Here is a 22,202-nt window from a genome sequence, read left to right as displayed (position 1 = left end):
GTCGGCCGTCGCCACCCCCAGCTCCCCCAAGGTCGAGTCCGTCACCTCCAGAATATCATCCATCCATCTTGCCCTTGGTCGGCCCCTCTTCCTTTTGCCTTCCACTTTCCCCAGCATCAGCATCTTCTCCAGGGTGTCCTGTCTTCTCATGATGTGGCCAAAGTACTTCAGTTTTGCCTTTAATATCCTTCCCTCATAATAACGTTATATACTTCCCAGTTTTGCTGGTTGCAGCTGTGCACCTTTTTACATAAAAAAGATGACAATCATCATGCTTAGAAACATGCATTTTAAATTTAAATAAAAGCCATTAAATGGTTTAAAATTTAGCCAAAGGCCCCTTGGGGGCGGTATAGAAATACAATAAAGAAGAAGAAGAGGAGAAGGAAGAGAAAGTGGTAGTAGTAGCAGTTTGATGGGTGGTGAAGGGGGAACACCGATCATTTGGTGGCATTTGTGCAGCTTTATCCCTTTCCAAAAGGTTGAAATGCAGCTCCTAAGGCTTAATTACGGCGACTTCTAAGGCTTAATTATGTGACTCTGAAATGGAATTCAACCCTTGGGCTGACAGAGGTTCAACACCCCGTTACATGGGGACGTCCAGCATTCTGTTCCCTCAACTGGATGCTTCTGGAAAACCCATGAGTAGGACATGAGTGCAATAATACTCCCCTTCTCATGTGCCTCATCAACTGGTATTGAGATGCATACTGCCTCTGGTGCTGGAAGTAGTGTATAGTCATTGTGACTAGTAGCCATTGATAGCCTTTCTTCATGAATTCATCTAATCCCCTTTTAAGGCTCTCCAGGTGGCCGGCCATCACTATTTTTTAAAACAATAACAATAATACCACTAAATATAATAAAATCCCCAAGCGGTTCACATATAAATATGAAAATCACATTCAAAATACAATATTAAAGATGCAACATTTAAAACAATTCCAGCTACAATAAGAGCAATACAAGAAGGGTGAGCTCTTGTGGTGCGGAGGGCCACAGTTCATGCGCTGCACAAACCCATGTTTGTCTGCAAAGCTGTGGAGTCCCAGGGCAAATGTCCCCGACCTGGTGCCCTCCAGATGTGTTGGACTGCAACACAACTGGGGAGCACCTGCTTGGGGAAGGCTGCCCCAGAGGATGCAGAAACCCCTAGCTTGTCTGCGGGAGGCATATTTTGCACGTTGGAATGGTGATGTCAGCGATTCACCGACACGGGTGGAATGTGGAGGAGTGTGCCATGGAGGAGTTGGATCTGGATCTTTTGACCTCTGGTCATACCACCCACTAAGGATCACACCTGCTCGTGTCTGTCTTGGCTTCTCACTAAAATGTGGGAACTGGCTTTTAAATATTTTAGAAACAAAATAGGACCAACTGTGCATCCTCAGACCTCAGAATACCAGGTGCTTGGGACAAACAACAGGCAATGTTGCTTTCATGCTGTGTACGCCAGGGGTGGGAAGCTGTGGCCTTCCAGACGTTGGATTCCCAACTTCCACCAGCCCCAGCCAGCATGGTCAATGGCCAGTTGTAGCCAGGCATAGGCAACCTTTCGGGGCACATTTGGCAGTTTGAGAACCTGTCTCAGGCACCAGCACAAAATGGCTGCCATGGGAGGCATGGCTAAGGGCAAGTCACCTGCCCCAAAGACTTGAAAACACGGCAGAAGTGGGTTCCATGCCCCGACACATTATACAACTCCTTTGAACGCACAGTTTTTAGCACCAACGGAAGCATTCCACACTGATGTTGGTCGCTGGTAAGAAAATGTGTTAAATTGTTTCAAAAGTGGGAGGGGTAGGGTGCCGAGAAAGGTGTCCAGTGGTGCACATAGTCCAATTATATCTGGAGGGCCACAACCCTGCTCTGGGATTCCCAGAGGAATCTGACCAGCCGCTGTTGGACGCGGTATACTGGGTTAGATGGATCTTTGGTCTGATCCAGCAAGGCAGTTGTTTCGTTGCCAGGTGGTGAATCCCCAGCCTCCAAGTCTCTCCTATGATGCCCAATTTTCCCCCTGATTGGCAGGTAGTACCTCCCGGGATGGGGGGTAGAATTAGCTGGGGGGGGGGCATCACTTGTGGATCTAAAGAAACTTGAAGCCTCACTAGCTGGTCCCACATGGAGGGTTCTGCTACAGCAGTGGGTTGATTGCCCACTGATGTCAGACATTGTCATTTATTATTACTTCTATAGTACCATCTATGTATGTGGCACTTTACAAAGAATGAGAGACAGGTCCCTGCCCCAAGGAGCTTACAATCTAGATATCGACATAAGGGAGACAACAGAGGAAGGAGAGAGAAATGGATGATGGGCAAATGGGGGTTGTGGTGCTGGGTGGGAGAATAAACAGTTTTTCAGTTACGCATAGCTAGACTTACAGTATGGACTTAGGTTGTGTCAGTGGGGAATCTTTAGCAGTGGGGCAATAAGGCCAAACGCTACTGCACCATCACATCTCTGCCCACCTGCAACAGTGGTGCCCAGCCCCTGTGTCCGTGGGCTGCTGCATGTTGGTCTTGTACCTTCAATCAGCATGGTTAGGTTTTTCCAGCTGGAGGCAACGCGGCATCCAACTGGAGGCCCGGAACAAAAAAAGAAAGGCAAACTATCGCAAGGGAGGTGGGCTGGAAGAACAAAGGGTGCCCGAATTCCTCTGCCCCCACGCCTTCGCTGTCGATGATTTACAGAGGCAACAGGCATTGTCGGCTCACACGGGGAGGCTGGGGTGTTGCGTTGTTTGTACAGTTTCAGGTGCGTGAGTACAGTACATTGGCGCTGTCCCAAAGTCACGTGGGGAAGGTGCATTGTTATTTTGTACTCAAGCCGAGGAGTACAATACGGTAGATTATCAGAACGCAACGAGGGCATGTGCGAGGAGATAGGTAAGGGGTCACTGAGGGCTGACTTCCTGTTGTTCACCCTTTGATATATTTAATGCACTTTGCCATGCCAAGACACAACTGTTGACTTTGTCGTACCTGCAAATTTTCCACTAAGCCATGGCAAGAGCTCATTCACACAGAAGTATGTGTAATACGCCTGATACTTTCTACAGAGCCAAGTATCAATGCAGGGAGAGAAATTAAGAACCAAAAAACCCACAACAACCTGGAAGCTCACTTCCGTCTAACTACCACCACTGTCTAGTTGGTTCTAACCCCCAATCCTTGCGTTCCGTAGGACATCAATGCATCCTTCTTCTACCTCTACATATACAAGATGTGGCGGAGGGGGTGGCGTCCATGAACTGGGAATGTAGTAGCCTATCCATAACACGTGAATGAATGGAAACATTTCAGGGGTGGGAACTTGGCATTTATATTTACATTCAAAGCCTTTAATAGCTTAGGGCCAGGTTAGCTGAAGGACCACCTCCTCCCATATGTGCTTGCCCAGACCTTAAGGTCATCCTCAGTGGTTCTTTTGCGGGAGCCCCTGCCAAAGGAAGTGAGGTGGGTGGCTAACAGGAGGAGGGCCTTTTCTGATGTGGCACCCCGGCTGTGGAATGAGCTCCCTACAGAGGTTCGCCTGGCGCCTACGTTGTACTCCTTCTGGCGCCAGGTGAAGGCCTTTTCATTCTCCCAGTATTTTAGCTTCCTAGTCTTTTAGCTCTGGTGTTTTAAATCTGAATTTTCAATCTCTGCACTGCTGCTAGGTTTTGTACTGTTATATTGTGGTTTTAAGCATTCATATTTTTTATTGTTTTATGCTGCGCTTGGTCGTTTTAATTTTTGCGAACCACTCGGAGAGCTTCGGTTATTGGGCAGTAGAGAAATGCAACAAGCAAGCAAATACTTCATGTGCAGGGGATGAGCCGAAGCTCGGGCAAAGCGTGCTTTACATGCGAGGGGTCAGGTTCAGTCCTTGGCATGTCCAGGTAGGGCATGGGAAAACTCTAAATTCATGGCGCAGTGCTGGCTCCAGGCTTTTCAGGGCCCTTGAGCAAGACACCCCCGTGGGCTCAGGGAGTCTCCCTTCTCACCGCCATGGTCACCAGCTGCTACTGCTCCTCACCCTCTTTCTCGTCATTGCTGCCCCTTGCTTGCTGGGCAGGGAGAGAGCCAGGGAGCCAGGCGGCTGTGGTGGCATCTCCTGCTCTTCCCCCTCCCCACCACCGTTGTCTGGGCCAGAGCGAGAGGCAGGCGAACAAGCAGGCTGCCATGGTGCAGAGGAGGAGTGAGTCCAGGGGGCGCTTGTCAGTGGGCCCCTGCTGGGGTGTGGGCCCTTGGCAGTGCCCAGCCATGCCTCACCTGGTCCTGTCCGGCTGTGCTAAGCTCCTTCAGCATGTCAGGGGAAGCGGGGGGGGGGATTATTTTCTCCTCCTTCCCTCCTCACAACAGGTATCAGGCCAAACCCATGGGCAGCCAAACCCGGTGGGCCCCTCCGGGGGTGTGGGCCCTCACCCACCCTTGACGCCGGCCCTGCCTTGGAGAGCTGCTGTCAGTCAGTGTAGACAATCATGAGCGAGATGGGCAAAGGCTCTGACTCCGTGTACAGCTGCTTTCTACTGTATTTTCTCTTGGCTTCCTGGAGTCGTGTGGTTGACCGCCGTGGGAACCAGGAGGCCGGATTAGACATCGTGGGCCTGTAAATCAACAGGGCTCCCCTTTTGTACAGGAAGGTTTACCGAGTCCCTGGTGGGCTGTGTTACATGGCTGGTGAGGCTGGGCTGGGCTTGGAGGGTCATGGGCTGTGCAGGCTGACGCTAGTGTAATATGGGGACACAGTGGACGCTCACCCAGGTTGAATGCAGTTAGGGAAACCAAGGTGGATTCATTCATTCATTTCTATACCGCCCAACAGCCGAAGCGCTCTGTGAATTGGTATTATGTGCCCCATCCTGGTGGTCTTCATAGTAAAAGTAGCACCCACACAGATCCAACATTGGGGTAGGGTGGAATCAGTTTTGCAGAGAGGAGAGAGAGGAATACAAAGAGCTTTTCACAAACATTTGCCCCCAGCATCCTATAAATACCAGGAAGAAAGGTCACCAGGGAGAAGGAAATAGTTTAATTCCCATTTCCCTCATTCGCCCTTTTATGGCTCAAAGTGAAAATTTCTCACGCGTGTATTTTTTAGGATTTGAACTGTAGGCTTATAAAGATGCTTTCTGGAGTTTAAGGGTCTTTGCCTCCCTTTGGTACTAGTAGAAGGAGTCGTGTCAGAGATCGCCCATGCTGGAAACCTTCGGGGTCGGGGAGGAGCTCTGGCAGAAATTCCACGTTCGGCGCCAAAATGGGAGCATGAGAGAAATTGTGCAAACTTTAAAAACAACATTTCCCTTGGATTGTTTGAATCAAAGAAAGGACATTGGACTAGCATCTGCTTTCATTCAGGCTTCCCCATCCTAGCACCCTCCAGATGTGTTGGGCTGCAGCCGGGTTCTTTCTCCCTACCTTTCCCCCCCCCCATAACAACCCTGTGAGGTAGGTTAGGCGAGAGAAAGTGGCCCAAGGTTGCCCGTTACATTTCATGGCTGAGTGCAGATTTCAACCCAGGTCTCTTTGGCCCTAGTCTGACTCTATGGTCCTCAAGTGTCCTACTTTACAGAGGACAGTCCTCTGTTTGAAGAGCTGTCCAGTTCAAGTCTGGTTTAAAGACAAAGGACATTAAGAAGGGAGACTAGAGCAGGGGCCTTGAAGGGGCCATCCACAGGTAGCTGCACCTGGACAGCAGACTGAACAGGCAGGCACACAGCAGGTCACCTGGTCACACTCTTCCCTGCTATGGTGAGATGTGTTGTATCTGTATTTAAACTATAGCAATTATTTCCAAATGTGCATCTAGTCATATAAATGAGCAATGTGCAAATGTTCTGCAAAGCTGCATCCTCTTTTGTCCTCTGTTTTGAGGATGAGTTGCTTTGTTTTTGGCAACGTGTCAGCGGCCAGACAGTTGTACATTTGATCTCTGTTGCGATGGCCTAACATGCCTACCTGTCTTTCCATCGCTTTTGCTGGTGTTGCCAACACTTATACATGCACTGATATCTTGTTTCATTTTTTTTTAGAGCCGGCATAATTTTTTTTAAGTAATGCTCATTGGATTCCCTATATCCACCCTCTCCCATTTTGCAAACCACGCCTCCCCACGCTGAAGAGTTATTTAAAGATAACATAAAATTGGGCTTCAATGGAGCAGCGTTGGTGTAAGCATCCCTATGGGTCCAGTCAAGGTTATTTTGTCATGTGCCTGACTTGTCGGAATGTATGGGAAGCTCAGGGTTGTGTTTATTCAGAAGTACGTTCCTCTGTGTTCAATGGAGCTTTCTCCTGAGTAAATGTTTTTCAGATTGTGACATTAAACTGTGAAACATAGTTTCCCACCATTTGAGAGAATCTCTGGTAAAAGCATCCATGGATAGCAGGTTTATTCTCAGGAGGGTGATCTCGCACTCATGCCCTACTTGAGGGTTTCCGGCTGGTGGGCCACTGTGTGAACAGAGTGCTGGACTAGACGGACCCTTGGTTTGATCCAGCAGGGCTCTTCTTACATTCTTAATTAGCCATTATAGTTAAACAGAACCTGCATGTTCAGGGGTGGCGTGCTTGTTGAGTACCAGATACCTGGAACATCTTTCCATAAGTATCTTTCACCATCACACTCCCTGGGATGTTTCCGGCCAGCCACTGTTAGCAACAGAACGTTGGACTAGATCAGGTCTTTAGGGTCGAACCCAGCAAGGCACTTCTGAGCTCCTCACGTTTACCAGAGATATATCAGTTCCCAGTTTAAGATTAATAGGATCACTAAGAATTGTAATCTGAACCCTCAACAGAGGAGGGCTAAACCTGAATTTCTCAAAGTGTTCACCAACAGGTGTCGCTCTTCTGGGTGAAACAGACTTGTTTGGCAACCGGGTGTGGAAACGAACTCAGCTTAGAAGCCACCCTATAGTAGAACAAACTTGGGAACTGGGCCAGAGATGAGAGAACAGCTTTACATAACTGCAATCATTCACTTGCAAGGATTTTCACTTTTCTTTTCGGGTAGCGTAGTAACATCTTTACAATGATTGTTCCCCCTAGAGACAACCCCCAGCCTTGGCTGTTCACGTTGTCCTTCTATATTTGGGGGGAAATGGAGGTAAAAAGACCCCAAGTCTGAATTCATGAGCCCACCACTCAGCTCGTTCTATCCACAGAGACACATGTTCTTTGGGAGCCCTTCAATAAAGAAGGAGGCGACCCTTTTTCTTCTTTTTTTTAAAGCAAGAAATGGTTGGACAGAGAGACACAGCTCACCATAATTTCCCACAAGACTTTTATCTTGCATTCGCCCTGCTTCATTCACAGAATTTTATGGGGGTGGGGGAGATGACATCTTCCATTTGTAACCTTGTGTTTTCCCACTGTTCTGTCTTTGTTCTTTTCGTAATGAGGCAAAGACAGGGTCAGTTGCATAATACCTTTTGATAGTGCTAGGAGCGGTCTGTCCAGAATATCTTGTGGTAGCAAATTGCAGAGCATAGCGAAACCCTGGAATGTGCTACCGCAAGATGTAGCAATGGCCACCAATTTGGATGGCTTTAAAAAGGGATTCATGGAGGAGAAGGCTGTCAGCGGCTACTAGTCCTGATGACTACATGCTACCTGCAGTATCAGAGGCAGGATGCCTATGTGCACCAGTGGCTGGCAAACACGACTGTGGGGATTCTGTTGCACTTGTGTCCTGCTTCTCTGGGTTTCCCATTGGGACGTCTGGTTGGCCTCTGTGGGACTTGGTAGGCCTTCAGACTGGTCCAACACAGCTCTTACGTTCTTATGGGAACACCCCACTGTTCCATCTAAACCACCATATCATTTTTTAAGCCCACTTGCACCCCCCGTTTCAATCATGCCAAGAAAAACATCAGAAGTCAAACCAAACTGCATTATTTTCAAAAGTTTTATTTTATAGAAAAAATATAACAAAACAGAAAAAGAACCAGTGTCACACATTGTTGAAACACTTAGCTAAAATTTTGTTCATGTCCATAGACCAAAGAATTCTACATATAAAGTGCCTGTTCGCTTGAATGCAATTTTCTCTTTTTGCAAGAAAAATCAAGACAAAGAAGGATGAATGTAAACAGGATAATTTTTCCAACAACAAACCCCTCCCTATCAGCCCCTTGAGTTCCCACAATTGAGGGGGGGGATAAGGAAGGGCAGTGGAGGGTCTTGCCAAGCTCTTCAGCAGCAACTATGCCAATTTTTCTTCTTCTTGATGTGTTTGGCTGCAGCACACAGAAACATCACATACAGACAGCCATTGAGAGACTCTTGACAGTTCAATATTGGCTGTTTCCTTTGCACCCCACCCTGATCAACAACCCACCACCCCAAGTCTTTAAAGATGAAATACAATGTAGAGAGACTGGAAGGAAACATCTCTCCTTCACAGAGTTTGTTTTAATTAAATGTCTCTTCTCCACTCTGAAGTCCTCTGCTGGCCCCTCGCTGGCCCCTCGCTCCCAGTGGTGCTCTCTGCACCCTCCTCCAAAAAATAAAAACCAAGGGGAGCAGATGAAAAAAGTCCCCATAAAAAGTGAGGAGGCATTGTGCCCTCTGGACGTGGGAGATGCCACCCTTGGCAGAAGGCCTATGCCGCCGCCATGCGGGCTGGCAAAGTTTTGGTAAGTAAACAGCCTCTTCCCCTCTTTGCTGGGAAGGTTTTAAGGCCAACGTAGGAGTCTTAGCTGATCACACACCGCTCTTTGTCTTTCACCTGCCCGCCCCTGATGGCCTTCTCCCGGATGTACATGAGGTCGCTGTGGACACTCGGCCGGCGGGCAAAGGGAGCCACGATCCCATAAGCGTCCCCACTGCCGTCCTCGGAGCCTTCCTTCAAGAGCTTCTTGCTCTTGAGCGCTTTCTTGTGCAAGAGGTCGCAGTACTGGACAGACACTTTCCGGTGGAGGTCAGGGCTCATCTCACTGGGCAGTTTAGCCATGGTGAAGAGCGCCTGGAACATCTGGTCCAGGCTGCTGTTCTTCTTGGCCGAGATCTCAAAGTAGGCACACTTCTTGGTGTCCTGTCCCACCAACTGCTCAATCTCTCTGGGGCCGACCTCGCGGTAGAAGTCGCGGTCGCCTTTGTTCCCGCAGATGACCAGTGGGACCTCGATGTTTTCCTTGGTCTTGTTCTTCAGGCAGGACTTTGTCTCCAAGATCTGCTGCTTCAGGCGCTGAACCTCCTCGAAGGAGTCACGATTGTCCAGGCTGAAGACAAGAATAAAGACGTCACCTGCAGAAGACAGAGCAAGAGAGAAGGAAACCGGGTTAGACAGCAGTACGTTTGAGTGCATTTGAAAAGAAGCACAGTCATTTAACCCCGAAAAGCGAGACCGTGCATGGCATACTTGTGTATTTCGAAGGCTTTCTTTCTGCTCGAGCAGGAAAGCGAGCGATACAACTGCGTTTCCCCTCACCTGTGTGCGCACAGGGGTTTATTTTGGCAGGAGAAAGGCACGCCTTGGAGTGGGAACGCGGCAGCCAGCTACACTGGTGGAAGCGGATTGGGTGAGAGCAGTTGAGATCAAGTTCAAGGTTGTTTTTCTTTAATGGTTTGTGTGGGGTGGGCACAACATCTCCCTGGCAGCCAGTGGGTTGTTGGGGTCTATGTGTGTGCAGTTAAATGACCTTCCCCTTTTCCTTGCTGCTCTGTCAAAAGCTGCGCACCCCCTCCCCCTTCTACAACTCCAGAGCAATTTAATTGTAAAAGCCAGAGGGAAGTTGCAGTGTAATCAGTGGAGATGCAGGTCATATAAAACTGCCACAAAAACCAATAAATAAAGATTTAGACCTCAAATTTCTGTTGCGCAGTTTCTAAGGAACCTGAGAGTAAAGTTGCAAAGGGCTGCGGATGACCCCCACCCCCACCCCTTTAGTCAGTCATGGGAAGGATGCAGCGTCAAGTGAAGCTCTTTAGCGGCTGCAATCCAGTGGACATTTACCCAGGAGTAACCCCCCTCCCCTTGAGCCCAGTGGGACCTGATTTCCAAAGAAACACGATTTGGAAGATCTGGGCTACAGGTTGCACTGGTTTCAAAGGGAGAGTTACGGAAGGGCTTGTGAGGCTGCAGTTCTGTGTGTGCCAACTTGGGGCTTACTTCTAAGTAAACACCCTTTTAGGACTGGGAAGACTCTCTGAGTGGAAAAGACAGTAAGAAAAACTTTTCGGGGAGACGTTCGGCTTCCCCCTGTGGACATTCGGATTTATTTTCTTTCTCCCCCTCCCCCCAACCCATCTCAGCTACTGCCTCTCTGACCACGCAGGTGTTTGAAAGGACACAAAACCTGCTGAACCTGTGCAAGCAGAGGCACAAGGGGTCCAAGTCTACACTTCAAACTACCTCCAACTGTCATTGGGAAGCTGGTGCGGGAGTGGGGGGGATAAAACCATCAGGTTTTGCTCAGCTGGGGATAGAGGGAGGAAGAACGAAAACGCATCTGAAGAAGTGGACTCTAGTCCATGAAAGCTTCTGCCAAATCAGTTACGGCTGCAGTCCTGTACCCACTTTCCTGAGAGTAAGTCCCGTTGAACTCAATGGCACTAACTTCTGGGTAGACACGTACAGGAGCGCTCTCTAAGTTAGTCTTTAAGGCCTCCTTCTCCAACCTTGGCTGCTGTGAAATTGTCCCAAGACCCTTTTTGCTACAACAGACTAACAGGGCTACCCTTTGGGGAACCCTGATTAATATTAGTCCTGTTAATTTTAATGATACCGAAAAGAACCACCAGCGGAGGCTGGCGGCTGCGATGTCCGTGGGGCGGTGAATCCGCTCCGGGTTGCCCTCCGAACCAGTCAGCCCTCTAAAGCCTCGCCCCTTGGAGAGCTCCTTCAGAGTTCTGAGTGGGGCCCGGGGCAGGGTCGCCGGCCCCCGGCGCGCGCCCCCCGGGCACAGCCGCCCAAGCTGGGCGCGTAACGACGCGGGCTGCCGGTCCCCCGCGGCTGCACGCGCGGCCTGGATCCTCACCTGTGAGGATGGAGAGGCGCCGCATGGCCGGGAAGGGGTGGTTGCCCGACGTGTCCAGGATGTCCAGCTGGTAAACCTCGCCGCGGATGCTGTAGAACTTGCGGTGGAAGTCCTCGATGGTGGGCGTGTACTGGTCGTCGAAGCGGCCGGTGAGGAAGCGGGAGACGATGGCCGTCTTGCCCACCTTGGACGAGCCCAGGATGACCATGCGGTAGCAGTTCTTGGCCGGGATGTTGAGCTCCGCCTCGCTGGGACCCATTTTCTTGATCATCTCCGCCAGGCGCATTTGAAGGCGAGAAGGAGGCGGCTGGGCTGGGCTGGGCTGGGCTGGGCGGCTCCGGAGGGCGGCCGGGCGGGCGAGCGGGCGGGCGGGCAGGCGGGCGGGCTCGCGAAGCGGCTCCGTTCGGGTGAGCTGCGGAGCGCGGCGGCGGCGGCGCTTATATAGACCGGCGGCGGCGCGCGGGGCCCGCCCCTCCGGAGGGCGGCGAAAGGGGGAGCCGGCGGCGCCGCGCAGCCCCGAGGCTCGCCGGGCGCAGGGCGGAGACGCCGCTCGGGCGGGCCGGGGGGCGCGCGAGGCTGGGAGGCGGAGCGCGCTTCGGCGCGCCAGGGCGCGGCCCTTTTCGGCCCCGATGAAGAACGGAGGGTCCCCTGCGCAGGTGCGGAGGGCAGCATTGCCCAGGGATCCTGCCTCAGCCTTCCCCCACCTGGTGCCCTGTGAGTAGACCCATTGAGATGAATGGGGCGTAAGCGAGCTGTGGCTAGCCTGAGTCCCATTCATGCTGGTGGGTCTACTCTACGGAGGGCTAACATGGGATACTGCCCTGGGACTCCAGCTCCCATCACCTCACGAATGCCGCAGCCCAAAACATCTGGAGGGCGCCGAGCTGAGGAAAGGGGCTCCACTACAGAGCCCCCCCATGAGATTAGGAGTGTGGGCGGCGGGGGGGGGGCGTGTGTGTGCCCAGATCTGGAGGTCGTGCGCGCGGAGCGGGGGCTTGATTCCAGACGGACTGCGGCCGAGACGCGCCTCGGGCTCCGCGGAAGAAGCGCCAGCCGGGTCCAAGTCCGCCCGAGCGGACGCCCGCTGCCGAGCCGCTGGTGCGGGGGCAGGAAGGGCTCCGTGGAGCGGCCCCGGTGCCGTCCGCGTACACACGGCGCCTTGTTTGCTACAATAACGCAAGCAACCCAAAGAGGCACCCCTCCCCGCGAAAGAAAGGGTCTTCGCTCCGGGGAGCTTACATTCGAAAATGGGGCGCGGGCCCCCACAACAGAAGGGGGGAGAAAGGGAGAAGTGAGGGTAATAGAGGGGGCGGGGTGGATAGACGAGAGCCAGTGCCTTCTACACGTTGTGCCGCAGAGCCCGACCCGTGTTTACTCAGGAGTAAGCCCCACTGCGGTCAAGGATGCTTACTCACTAGTAAACACCCGCAGGATCTCGGCCTTTAGGCTTCGTTGCACTTGGGAAGAGAAGGGGGTTGCGTTCTCTCTCTCCCTTTGAACATTGTCCAAAGTTGGCTGGCTGCATTTTTGTTTCCCTAAAGCTGCTTGGCTGGCAAAAGAAAAGCCTCAGCAGGGGAAACTCCAACCCTTGCAGGGGGGCTTTTGTTTGTTTCTCTCCGCAGGGCTGAAACTGATCCAGAGCTCTGCCACGAAGTTGCCTTTGCTCCCACCTGTTTCGCCCTCCAGACACTACTGCCCTCGTCAGATCATTAAATCAAAGAGGGGTTTCTTTGAGCCAGCCGGGACGCGGGTCGGTAGCTGGAGGCTCTGTTCTGCAGGAAAAGGACAGCCCCGCAACACCTGCAGAGCATGAATGTTGCCATCCCCGAGCATGTGCAGAGTGCATCGCCCCTGGATAGCCGCAGGCTTGAGATCTTGGGTCTGCACCAGTAGATTTGGATGGACTTGTGCGTTTGGGGTTCCAGTGTCACCCCATCCCTGGATGGCCTTGGGCAAAACATAGTCTCTTGGGCTTCGTTTTCCTGTCTGTTAAATGGGGTCAGAAGCAGACTTTATTTATTTATTATGCAGAAACAAAAAACAACATTACAGAAGTGAACATAAAAGATGTGGTTGAATGTTATTGTCGACATTTGTAACCCTGCCTGATACAAATAAAATCCACATTGCTACAAATGTGCCTGTTGACGTTTCTTCCGTAGCATGTTTATAAAACCTATGTTTTAACAAAACTGCATTAGTCCAAATGCATTTTTATACCAGTTGGCGTGCAGTTGGTGGCTCTGATAATCCATGATGAAGGTACACAGATTCTGATGCAGAGGTCAGTCAGCAAGTTATTTATCCTTACAACTTGATAAATAGCTGACTTGATAAATAGTTGTTTTCCGGGCCAAATTCAAGGTGTTGGTTTTGACCTTTAAAACCCTATATGGTTCCTGCCCAGCCTATCTTAAAGAGCGCCTCCAGCAACAGGCCGCTTAACAAGATCAGCCTCGGATGGCCTTCTCTCTGTCCCATCAGCCAGGACAGCTAGACTGGTGGGGACAAGGGAGAGGGCCTTTTCTGTGGTGGCCCCCACTCTGTGGAACTCCCTCCCTAAGGAACTCCGCCATGTCCCCTCTTTAATGAGCTTCTGCCGTGCATTAAAAACGTGGTTGTTCAGGCAGGCATTTGGGGTGGGTTAGGGTATTTTAGAAAATGTTTTTATTGTAGAATTTTATTGTTTTAAACTGTTTTATTATATGTTGTACATCGCCCAGAGTGGCTGGGCGACCAGCCAGATGGGCAATTAATAAATTTAATAAATAAATAAATTTACATCCCTACACACACTTGCAGGTTCCTTTTGTGTGTATATCCTACCTATGTCTGTGGAAATAAAAAAATGTGCAGGCAACAGGTGGCCTTGTAAAGCAGTTAAGGTGCTCTTGTAGACCTGGCAAGTTCTAGAAAGGTATCTTGTCTGCCACCTCCCCTGCCCCAGTCAGCTTTTAAGGTATCCACTGGCTCAGTGTTCCTTCCTGCAATAGCAAATAATGGCTGCTCTCTCCTTCTCTGTCTGTTTTTATTGCCTTTGCAAAATGAGAAGAGGCTTCTCCAAAGAACTGCAGTGGTGGTGGTGGTGGTGATGGGAAGTTAATCTTTAACCAGAGATGAGAAGGATCCTCAGTCAGCCAGAGTTAAGTATATGATCTCATTGGAAGAGTGTTGGGGAGGCAGGAATGAAGAAGCAGCTGCTATATTCTGCATAATCACTGGGATATAATCAGCTTTAGGGCTGTCCCTTAAGCACACACATTTCAAACACCCTTTTGGAACAGATCAAGCTGGTTCACACATACATGTCCCTTGGCCATGCTGGCTGGAGGATGCTGGGAATTATAGGCTTTTTTTCTGTCTAAACACACATAGGATTGCACCTTAAAACTCTTAAGAACATTCTCCTGTTGTTGTTTCCCAGTGATATTGCATCTGATCCTGGAGGTAATATGTAGCCATAGGGACTAGTAGCCATTGATAGCCTTCTCCTCCATGAATCCCCTTTTAAAGCTGTCCAAATTGGTGGCTATCACTACATCTTGTGGCAGCTAATTCCATTGTTTAACTATGCACTGCGTGAAGAAGGACTTTTTTTGATCTGTCCGGAATCTCCCACCATTCAACTTCATGGCACGACCCCATTGGGTTCTAGTATGATGGGAGGCCTATTTACTTTCTCCAAACCATTCACAATTTAATACATATCTATTATGTCCCCTCTTGCTCACTTTTTTTCTAACGTAACCCCCCTTCCTCAAATGTTGTAATCTTTCCTTGTAGGGGAGTTTCTTTTGGCCCCTGATCATTTTTTCAGCTCTGCAATTTCTATCTGAGATGCAGACCAGAACTGTACACAGTATTCCAAGCGTGGTCACACCACAGATTAGTACAAAGGCATTATGACATGGGCAGTTTTGTTTTTGGTCCCTTGCTTACGGATCACTAACATGGAGTTTGCCTTTTTCACAGCAGCCACATACTGGGTCACCATTTTCATTGTGCTGTCCACCTCAAAATCCTTTTCTCATCAGTTCCTATCCCAATGGAGATCACACTTTACACTTACAGTGAAACACATTTGCCATTTTATTGCCTTCTCTCCCAGTTTGGAAGGGAGGAGAGACTAGAAATCAGAGCCTACCTCCTTCAGGTGTAGCAATGGCAGGGAGCAACACTGAAGAGATCACAGCATGTGCTGTTTTACTGGTGAGGACCCCATTCGCACATGCTGCAGCCACCGAGTCATGAAAATGCATGTGTGAACACACAGACTGGGAGATTGTTTCCCCATCATTTCAGTGCAGGCTTATCTTATGAATAAATCACACCAACATGGTGCAGTATTGAACTTAGACTCCCCACTCAGCTATGAAGCTCTGGGCACAATCCTATGCATGTTTAGACAGAGAAAAGGTCTACAACCCCCAGCATTCCCCAGCCAGCCATGCTGACCTTGGGGCAGGCACTGCCTCTCAGTCTAACCTACCTCACAGGGTTGTTGTGAGAATAAAAAGGCAGTGACAATGTACACTGCCTTCAGGCTTGGTTTTTTTTTTTTTAGAAGAAATTGGAATTTTTAATGTGATGCTAGTTATATCTTCACATTTTTTAAAAGCATATAATCAGCTTTTAATTATTATTTATTATTGTTGTTATTTTATTGCCCAAATGCAAAATGCTGCTTTTACTGGGAAGTTTCTCCAGTGGCTGAATGAAAACAACAAAGGGCGGGAAAAAATCCTACATCGCTATTGTTTGAGAAATTTATCCTCACCATTTCTGATCAACATCCGGTGTGCGCTAAGAGAAGAAAATGACAAATATACCCTGAGAAGTGAATTGGATTAGGACAACTGCTGCAGTACACCATTTCCTCCACTCTGGGGCACTAGAAGGTGCTGCTGCTGCTGCTGCCTGCCTGTGTATAGCTTTTCCTAGTGTGTGCAACTCCCCCCCCCCCCTTGCAAAAAGTTTTGAGGAGTGGGGAGAATTTAAACAGCACAGACTTATTGAAACACATGGTAAAAGCACAAATATGGGCAAGCATGCAGGTGACTTTGGAGGTACGGGTACCAAAGGAGAGTATTAGCAAGGGATACGAAGGAAGAAAGAACAGCAAAAGCAGAAAGAACTTGGAGCCAGTGTTGCCCTGGGGCTCAATAATAATAATAATAATAATAATAATAATAATAATAATAATAATAAAAAAATCCTCTTATTAAGAAGTAGGAGAAGCTCACAGGTACACATGAGGAAGGCAGGGGAGTTTGGCGGAGCGGCGGTGCCCGTCGTCGGCACATTAACCTAATCCAGAGACCTTTCATTGAGGACTCAAAGAATGCTCTGGGGAAGTGTTTCCCCCCTCAAGGCTAAAGCAGACATCCTGTGGGAAGCTGGTGAGGTTGCTAGGCCTCTCTTTCCCACACAGCTGTAATGAGGGGAACTGGGGAGGGCAGGTTTGCGAGGGAGAACCAGAAAGTCGCGACGGGGGGGGGGGGGGTTAGTGCTTGGGGAATCAGCAGCACTGACAGCTTCCTTCTGATCCTCACCTCAACCTCAGCTGGTCCCCAAAGCAGGCACAGGTGCTGGAGGCTGCTGGCTTTGACTTCTGTGGGGCTGTGGATAGGGATGCTGGAGAATTCTGCTGCGGACTCAAATGAGGCCGGATTCCAAAGAATCTGACCTCTGGAGTCTACGGAGGACCAGCCGCGCTCCCCTCCGGGTCTGGAGGAGTTCACACCGGGCGGCTCTCTGGCTCCCTAAGCTAGTGGCAGCTGCCATTCTCTTACTGCAGGAAAGTTACAGCCGTAAATGGCGTATTGTGACTTGTGGCTATTACGCACTCACTTGACCTAAATACAGCCATAAATCTGCAATTTAGGTCAAAGTCAGTGCTTTATGGCCACAGATGGCGTACAATATGCCATTTATGGCTGTATTTTCTCTGCAAGAGGCTAATGGCAGCCACCATTATTGCATCTTATAGTGAGCCAGAGAGCTACTCCACCAACTCTGATGGACCCTGCTCGGCTCCGGGGGATTCCACAGGGCCCTTAGTGGCCCGAATTGCCCCTCCATGGACCTCCCCTGGACCAGACAGTGGGGGCTTCGTACATCCCTAACTGTGAATCCATTCTGGGTTTCAGTCAGAACCAGTCAGAACTCATAGAATCATAGAATAGTAGGGTTGGAAGGGGCCTACAAGGCCATTGAGTCCAACCCCCTGCTCAATGCAGGAATCCAAGTCAGAGCATCCCTGACAGATGGCTGTCCAGCCTCGTCTTGAATGCCTCCAGCGTGGGAGGGCCCGCCCCCTCCCTAGGGAATGGGTTCCATTGTCATATTGCTCTAACGGTCAGGAAGCTTTTCCTGATGTTCAGCCGGGATCTGGCTTCCTGTAACTTGAGCCCATTATTCCGTGTCCTGCACTCTGAGATGATCGAGAAGAGATCCTGGCCTTCCTCTAAAGGAGCTATCTAAGGAGCTGAATACTAACCCCCAAATAGCTTCAGCACCTTGGATAGCTCTGTTAGAATTCTGACTGGTCCCAACTAAAACCTAGAATGGATTCCCTACTGAAATCGGAGCCATCAGCCTCCACTGGGCGCAGACAAGCATGGGCTGACTCTCTGTGGGCTGACTCTTTTTGGTTAGCGCACAGGTGTCCAGGTGAAAAATAATGACATTTACCTAGGGCAGGGGTGTCTGAACCTGGCTCCCCCAAAAGCCATGCCCCCTTTTCCTGGCCTCACCCTCTTTAGCCCAGCCACCAATCATTTGGTGGTTTCCTAGCTTTTGCAGGTGTTTTCCCCCATTCTAAACGGTTGAAATGCCACTCCTAAAGCTTAGTTACTGACAGAAAGGGCTTTAAGCTTTAAAACCCTTCCTGGGCTTCATATTTTTGGTATTCTTTCTCTATTTTTATGCTATTTTTGGTATTCTTTCTCTGAAATTGAATTGAGCCAAAAGGGGTTCAGCAGCCCTGACTTTGGCAGTCTTTCCCAATGGTCTGCCCAGATGTTTTGGGCTACAAGATCCACCATCCCTGCTGATCGGCCATGCTGTCTGGGGCTGATGGGAGTTAGAGTCCAAAATATCTGGAGGGATTCAGGTTGGGGGAGGCTGAGACATCCTCTCATGCTCCTGATTAGGGATGGGCAACTCCCCTCTGTGTGACCTGGAATTAATCTGGATCTTCTAGATTCATTCTGGATTGGCGCCGGCTTGTATAGATGCATAATGATTCATGATACAAGCAGATAGACTGCAGGGCCTAGGGACCTCTGAGTTGGCTACGCCAAGAGTAACGCAGATTGAGCCCCTTGATAACGTCCACACTGAATTCTGCAATCTGTACAAATGAGGCATAATCTGCATAATGTAGTTTATTTTGCATACCCCCCCCCCCGCCACCTCTCCCAGGGCAGGGGCAAAGTGCTTGAAATTCTGCTCAACTCCAACATATGAGAGTTCAGCAGGCAGTGCTGCCCTCATACTCAATGTCTATTTTTGCCACTTCTTAAGGGCTAGAAACTCACTTTAATAAAACCCAATAGATTAAATCTGAGATCCTCTAGATGCTGATTTCTGCATCCCATGGCAATTCATCGGCTTGCGCAAGAACAGAATGCACAGGGTCTTGCTAAAAGGCGTTCAATGAAAACAACAAGCTGATTCTTCTGCTTTGGATGGAGACTGGTAGAAAACAATCTCTCTGCTTGGCATTTTAGGCCAAGAAAGCAAAATTGAATTACCTACATTGGGATGCTTTTCCTGTTCAAGTGACTCTGACAGGAGGTTTATTAGCTAGCTAATTACAAAAGCCACATACATCTCTCCCCCCTCCCGTCCATAAACATTGTTCATGTGGTTAACTGGCAACAGAAGCCATCGAGAACGGCTGTTCCTTTGGGGACAGACAAATTGGATATTGATTAGTCTGTCACTAATGACGTGGGCTATTAATAGCTTGGGGTATATGAGTGTGTGTTAAAAATAGCCAGCTCCTCCAAGTTTAGCTGGTATCTGGCCATGGATAATCCATTTGCTCTCATCGTTGAGGCTGCTCCATTAACAGCAACGCTAAGCAAGCATCGTGCAAGGATGATTAAGGGATGCTGAACAAGCATAAATGAGCCAGGGTATAAACAGGGTATTAAAGGGGCCGCGGTGGCTTTGTGGTTAAGACACTGAACTGCAGACCGGAAGGTCGGCAGGTCAGCAGTTCAAGACCCGAGTGCTGCGTGACGGAGTGAGCTCCCGTCTTCAGTCCCAGCTTCTGCCAACCTAGCAGTTCGAAAGCAAGAAATTGCAAGTAGATAAATAGGTACCGCCTCGGCGGGAAAGGTAACAGCGTTCCGTGCACCTCGGTGTTCAGTCATGCCAGCCACATGACCACGGAAGCGTCTTCGGACAGTGCTGGCTCTTCAGCTTAGAAATGGAGATGAGCACCACACCCTAGAGTCGGACACGACTGGTTGGGGACACCTTTACCTTTTATAAACGGATGGCTCCAGAAGAAACTAGCCCAATCGTGCCTCCGAGGGCCTGAAATTTTGCACTAAAAATACCCATATTTTGCAACCAGGGAACTCATCTTTGGCAACCAGGGGTGCTCAGCTGCAAGCTCCTCAAGCGTTAGTTGCACACAGGAGACTAATCCTGGCCTTCTCCAAGCCAATCCGCCAGCACCAGATCCTGCAGCCCGTCTGTGGAACCCCAAGGAGATCCCCTTGACACCGGACTCCAATGAAGGGATCCTGGACTCATTGGGGGATCAGGAAAGTCCTGAAGGGCATCCCCTGAATAACCCCCATAATTCAAAACCCAGCTGCCTAGAAGATGCCTGTGGCTGCATAAAGAGGCTCTGGTCCTTCCGCAGGCCAGATCAGAACACCTCCCCACCCTGGTGCCCTCCAGACTTTTGGACCACAAATCCCATCAGCCCTGATCAGCAAGGCCAATGATCAGGACTTTCAGGAGTTGTCATCCAAAACATCTGGAGGACACGAGGTTGGCCAAGACTGGGCTAGAGACCGAGGGTAGGGCTTCAGTATTGACACTCTGTAGACTAGGGTTGGACAACTCGTGGCCCTCCAGATGTTTTGGCCTACAACTCCCATCAGCATGGCCAACGGCGAGGGACAATGGGATGTGTATGCCAAAACATCCGAAGGCTCACAAGTTGTCCAACCCTGCTCTAGACTGTAAAGCACAGGCCAGTGCTGAGGTCACTCGCTCCAGGGTTGCTGCTCATGGTCCTGAACGCTAGCCTCCAGACTCTGAGTCAGCACATGGGTCCTGTCCAGGGTCCTGACCCTCACCTGAGTACCAAGTTGTCTCTGGAACCCCAGGTCTACCTTTCTCTGTCTTGCTTGGGCTGTGGCCTCTTCTTGGCAGCAGAAACCATGCTGGATTGGGACAAGAACAACAAATGACCAGGATCTCTGTGTTAGGGAACACTGAAAACCCTTCCAACAGATGGTACTCCACTGAGGATCTGGCACTCTAATCAGCCCACCCTATCCAAAAGTCAGGAGTTGTCAGAGTTAGGGATGTTAGGGGAGTCTGGCTGGGGCTTGAGCCCAGTGATTTCTTGCCAGCTCAGCCCCTCGGGCGACAGTCCATAGTCCCTGTGCTTGCCCGACTCGGTGTGCACCAAGCCGGGCAAATGCAGGGATCCTCGCCTGTCCACAAGCCGCCATTTTGTGTAAAAATAGCAGCTTGGCTGTTTACATAAATCATCATGTACACCAGTAATTTTGCATAAATGGTGCTATATACAGCCACCAATTTATGTAAATGATGATTTACAGCTAAGCCACATTTTTACACAAAATAGCAGCTTGCGGGATGGGGGGATGCCGTGCGCTGCCCGTTGGGTGCCTGCAGACCATTTGGTGGCTCACCCAGTGCTCTAATCAGTGTGGGTAAGTGGTGGGGGTCCAGTGAGCAGCATGTGGGGTGGGTGCGGGGTGGTTCATTCATCCCCAGGGCTAGCATGGGGAACACCTCTCTCCCTGGAGAACTGACCTGAGTGGAGAGCCTCAGAGGCAGCAGGTCAGAGCATCTCCCTGGGCTGTGCTGGCTTCTCAGGTACTGGAATGTGACTCCACCCACCCAGGTGAGTCATAGATTCCTCTCAATGAGAAGAGCTCCAAGCCTTCCTGTTGGGGTTGGGGCTTAGCCGGGGCAAGGAGGACCTTTCTTGGCTCAATGATCACTGTTTTTTCCTGGTTGACCGACCTAGGGTGACTGACCAAGAAAGAGGTATTGGGGTGTGGTGGACAGCTTGATGAAGACGTCAACCTGGTGTGCGACCACTGTAAAAAAAAAAGGGCAAACTCCATGTTAGGCATAATTAGAAAAAAGAAATGAGATTAAAACTGCCAATATCATACTGTGTAGAGTTCTGGTCACCACACCTACAATATTGTAGAGCTGGAGAAGGTGCCTCCAGTACCAGTGTCAGCGAGCCTCTGTACACTAGTTGCTGTGGAACATGGGTGGGAGGGTGCTGATGTGCTCATGCCCTGCTTGTGGGTTCCTGGTTGACAGCTGGTTGGCCACTGTGTGAACAGAATGCTGGACTGGGTGGACCCTGGGTCTGATCCAGCAGGGCTCTTCTGATGTCATTATGTTCTTTGCCACCTGGCCCCAGTCCTCTGTTGGACTCCTGGCCGCCTTCAGCTCAGCCCTAGCATGATCGTGTTGCTGCCCCCTCTGCTGCAATGGGGTGAGAGGCTGATTATCTGACTCACTCGCCGTGCCACTACTCCCACCTCCTCCAGCTGATGTATGAAGTTCTTGGGAACTTATGTTGGTGTCGGCAACAGCAACGGGAAACAGTTCCAGTCAGATCATCTGTAGGGGACCGACTTGAGTACAGATCAATAATGCATCATGTGCTATTGTATTATTGCTTCTTTCTGCCTGCTCCCCTGTCAGCACTGCCAAAGATTTGCAGTCACAAGGAAATAAGCACTTTGTGGCAGTTTACCATTCAGTGGCGGGAAGGAGGACGTTCTGAGAATTAATTTGGCCGGTCTTCCTGTCTGACTGCAAGACGATTGTCATCTAAGCTTCCCAAGCAGGTGGATTTTCCCCCCAGCATTTTAATTCTCCTTCAGGTAATGCTTCAGTTTGGAACAAAAAGAGATGAATTGATCCAGATGGTTTGGAAGCTGCCGCCCCATCCCTGCTGTGGATAGTGGGTAGCGGGGATGCTAGA

General features: G+C 50.1%; 1 protein-coding gene across 1 annotated transcript; it reads right to left on the bottom strand.

Annotated features, from left to right (window-relative positions):
• Positions 1-7,879: 7,879 nt before the first annotated feature.
• Positions 7,880-21,087, bottom strand: RASD1 (ras related dexamethasone induced 1). The gene is made up of 4 exons (XM_084818165.1): positions 21,005-21,087; positions 20,296-20,382; positions 10,970-12,955; positions 7,880-9,236 (listed from the first exon to the last, which is right to left on the bottom strand). The coding sequence occupies exons 3-4, from the start codon at positions 11,745-11,747 to the stop codon at positions 8,686-8,688; spliced, it is 1,329 nt and encodes a 442-aa protein (XP_084674291.1). The 5' UTR covers positions 11,748-12,955; positions 20,296-20,382; positions 21,005-21,087; the 3' UTR covers positions 7,880-8,685.
• Positions 21,088-22,202: the final 1,115 nt, after the last annotated feature.

The sequence above is a fragment of the Heloderma suspectum genome, chromosome 12 (genome assembly GCF_057233095.1).
Source record: "Heloderma suspectum isolate Gila_16-S chromosome 12, 16-S_ref, whole genome shotgun sequence".
Taxonomy (NCBI): domain Eukaryota; kingdom Metazoa; phylum Chordata; class Lepidosauria; order Squamata; family Helodermatidae; genus Heloderma; species Heloderma suspectum.
This window is presented reverse-complemented; position numbering and strand designations above follow the sequence as displayed.

What these genes read in the sequence shown, in the direction of transcription:
- RASD1 (XM_084818165.1), bottom strand. Translation starts at nt 11,747, where the DNA reads ATGAATGGGACTCAGGCTAGCCACAGCTCGCTTACGCCCCATTCATCT. An exon ending in GCGCCTCTCCATCCTCACAG is followed by an intron (nt 9,237 to 10,969) that starts GTGAGGATCCAG and finishes TGTCTTCTGCAG; the next exon opens with GTGACGTCTTTATTCTTGTC.